Consider the following 2,492-nt stretch of genomic DNA (forward strand, 5'->3'; position numbering starts at 1 on the left):
CCTCCTCCTCCTATTCCCCCTCCTCCTCCTTTAATAAATGGACATTCGCCATCTCTGGTACGAAGGCTTCTGTTGGACGCATGTTCCCCCATGCTCCCTTTAGAGCTTTGTGCCTCCCTGCCTAAGGTTGAGCCAATATAATATCCTTCAAAGTAAGTGCCTCATGCATTCGGCAGGCTTTTAGTCGGTGGTTTATTGTTCGGCTGCCACTTCTACATTGGCATGTCTGTCAGCTCCGCATTGACAAACTGCTTTGTGATGCCGATGCTGAACTTGTATATATATATATATAGTTGGCCAGCTTCTCTTCATTCTTTTCTTTCCCAATTATCCAAAGTAGTGGGTGGTTGGTGGGTGCTCTTGTGTGGTTTGCTCCTTGTTTCCTATCAAACATCTATCGTCTTTATTTTCCCTCCTTTTTGTGTTTGTTACTCTCTTGTAACACCTCTAATCTTCGGCACTTATATGACCTTATTGTGTTGCAAGTTCGTAAAACTCATACTAAAACTTAACTCTCCAAAGTAACAAAACTAACAAAGAGCCTTTGATTCCCTTCCTCAGAACCGAGAGAGTGTGGTGCCTCAGATGTTGACCCTGGCCCAAATGTTCGGCTCTGGCTCGGGCTATGTCGGCACTGACAACAACAACACGCCTCACAGTGACACGGACACTGAAGTGAGTAGGGCTACTTGCACTTTGCTTGTTTGTTTGTTTGTTTGTTTGTTTGCTTAACCATATCCGTACGGTACGTCGTGATTTACCATCGTATCCATACGACGAGGGGAACTCTCTGCCACCACTTTCCAAAGAGGAAATTTACTCGTTAATCTGTTCCGTCCGCTTTGCATAACAGTCGGTCAAAATTATTTTAAGAGAAATACTGAAAGTTTCAAAGAGATCTTCGCACTAGAAGTATTCTAAAATGTGAAGAATACAACCCCTGGGGTACAAAATGATCCCTGGGCGTAGGCTAGGTTTAATTTATTATAGTCATGTCGTGTCTTGTGAGAGTATGTATCATCCATTTGAGCGTCTTTTTGTTTTTGTTCTCTTTCTCTATCCCTGGCTCTCTTTTTCTCCCTCTCTCTCATTCACATATTATCTCTCTCTCTCTCTCTCTCTCTCTCTCTCTATCTCTCTCTCTCTCTCTCTCTCTCTCGCTCTCTCTCTCAATCGCATTCGCTCTTTCTCTCTGTCTTTTTCTTTATTTCTCCCTCTCTCTGTGTCTTTCTCTCTCTGTCTCTCTATCACTCTCTCTCTCTCACTCTCTCTCTCTCTCTCTCTGTATGTATTTGTCTCTCTCTCTCTCTCTCTCTCTCTCTCTCTCTCTCTCTCTCTCTCTCTCTCAAGTTCTCTTTCTTTATCTCTTCCCCTCTCTCCAACCCACATCCCTTTCGTTCCACAAACCAGTCTACACTCAAACCCACATCTACCCTCCAATGGCTCATAATGTAGATTTAACATCAAAAACCTGCTCGTAAGCCTGACTCCCAACCGCCACACGACGTAAGGCAAAGCAACTACAGCCATCTGCAAGCAAAAGCTAGATTGGCGAGCGGCCCCACCCGTTAGCGCAAGCATAATACTAAGTGCATGTTCTCGCCTCCCTCGTCCCTTTCGCTTTCTCTTTCGCTGTCAAATTTCCAGCACCCACGGTTTCTTCCGCCGATGCACTTTTACTTTTAGCCCCTCTTTTCACAGTTAAAAGCTTTCAGAACACTGCTCTATCATCAAATGGAATCCGGCCACCGCCCTCCATCACGAAAAAAAAAGAACAGGATGAGATACACGAAAACGTTGTTTTCATGCATGCAGGTTGAGCTGTATTATAATTCCTATTCTCTTCTTGACGCGATAACGTGCAATGTCCTCCTTTCGTGTGTTGAGTAAGTCAGTGAATGTCTTTAGTATAATAACATCCCTTCCAACCCTATTAAGCTATCATGTGAGAGGCAGGCGGTACCTCCAAGTGAAGTCCATCTACATTTGGTCGCTTTTATGGACAACTGGGCTAACCCAAATTTCGGGGGTTTTCAGAGGTCTTGACCTACACCAAAAGTGGGCATTGGCCTTCCTATAGGAGCAGTTTAGTTTCATTGGTGTGTATATTTGTTTGATGATAGAGAAAATTCTCCTTGTTTTTTAAAGAAACTGATCAGGGGTCGAAAAACTTGACCTTCGGTTTTTTTCAAAGCCACATTTTTCGGAATAGCCCCCTTGTGCAATAGCAACCAATTGGACCACTCGTGTTTTTGAGGAATATACGCAAAGTGGGATGCATGTTCGGTTCGAGTAAACGCCTCTGCCGAGCGCGAGGTGATGAGCCAATGGGCGGTGTCCTGTATGTTCTTATAATATGCTTCTGAGTGTCCTATACGTTCTTATGCATTCTAGGCGGTGTCGCATGTTCTGAACTGTTGAGTGGGCGAAGGCGGTTAGGTGAAATAAAAAGAAAAGTTGTGTGTGTGTGTGTGTGTGTGTGTGTGTGTGTG

General features: G+C 44.3%; 1 protein-coding gene across 1 annotated transcript in view; it reads left to right on the top strand.

Moving 5' to 3' along the window:
* The window catches only part of LOC101846169 (ras-GEF domain-containing family member 1B), a gene marked incomplete at its 5' end in the record, with an annotated part of 88,428 nt that overhangs the window by 61,342 nt on the left and 24,594 nt on the right, over positions 1 to 2,492 (top strand). The window contains 1 exon segment of the mRNA XM_005110008.2: positions 562 to 675. Within this exon segment, the coding sequence (XP_005110065.2) occupies positions 562 to 675 (114 nt within the window).

The sequence above is a fragment of the Aplysia californica genome, unplaced genomic scaffold (assembly GCF_000002075.1).
Source record: "Aplysia californica isolate F4 #8 unplaced genomic scaffold, AplCal3.0 scaffold00840, whole genome shotgun sequence".
Lineage (NCBI taxonomy): Eukaryota > Metazoa > Mollusca > Gastropoda > Aplysiida > Aplysiidae > Aplysia > Aplysia californica.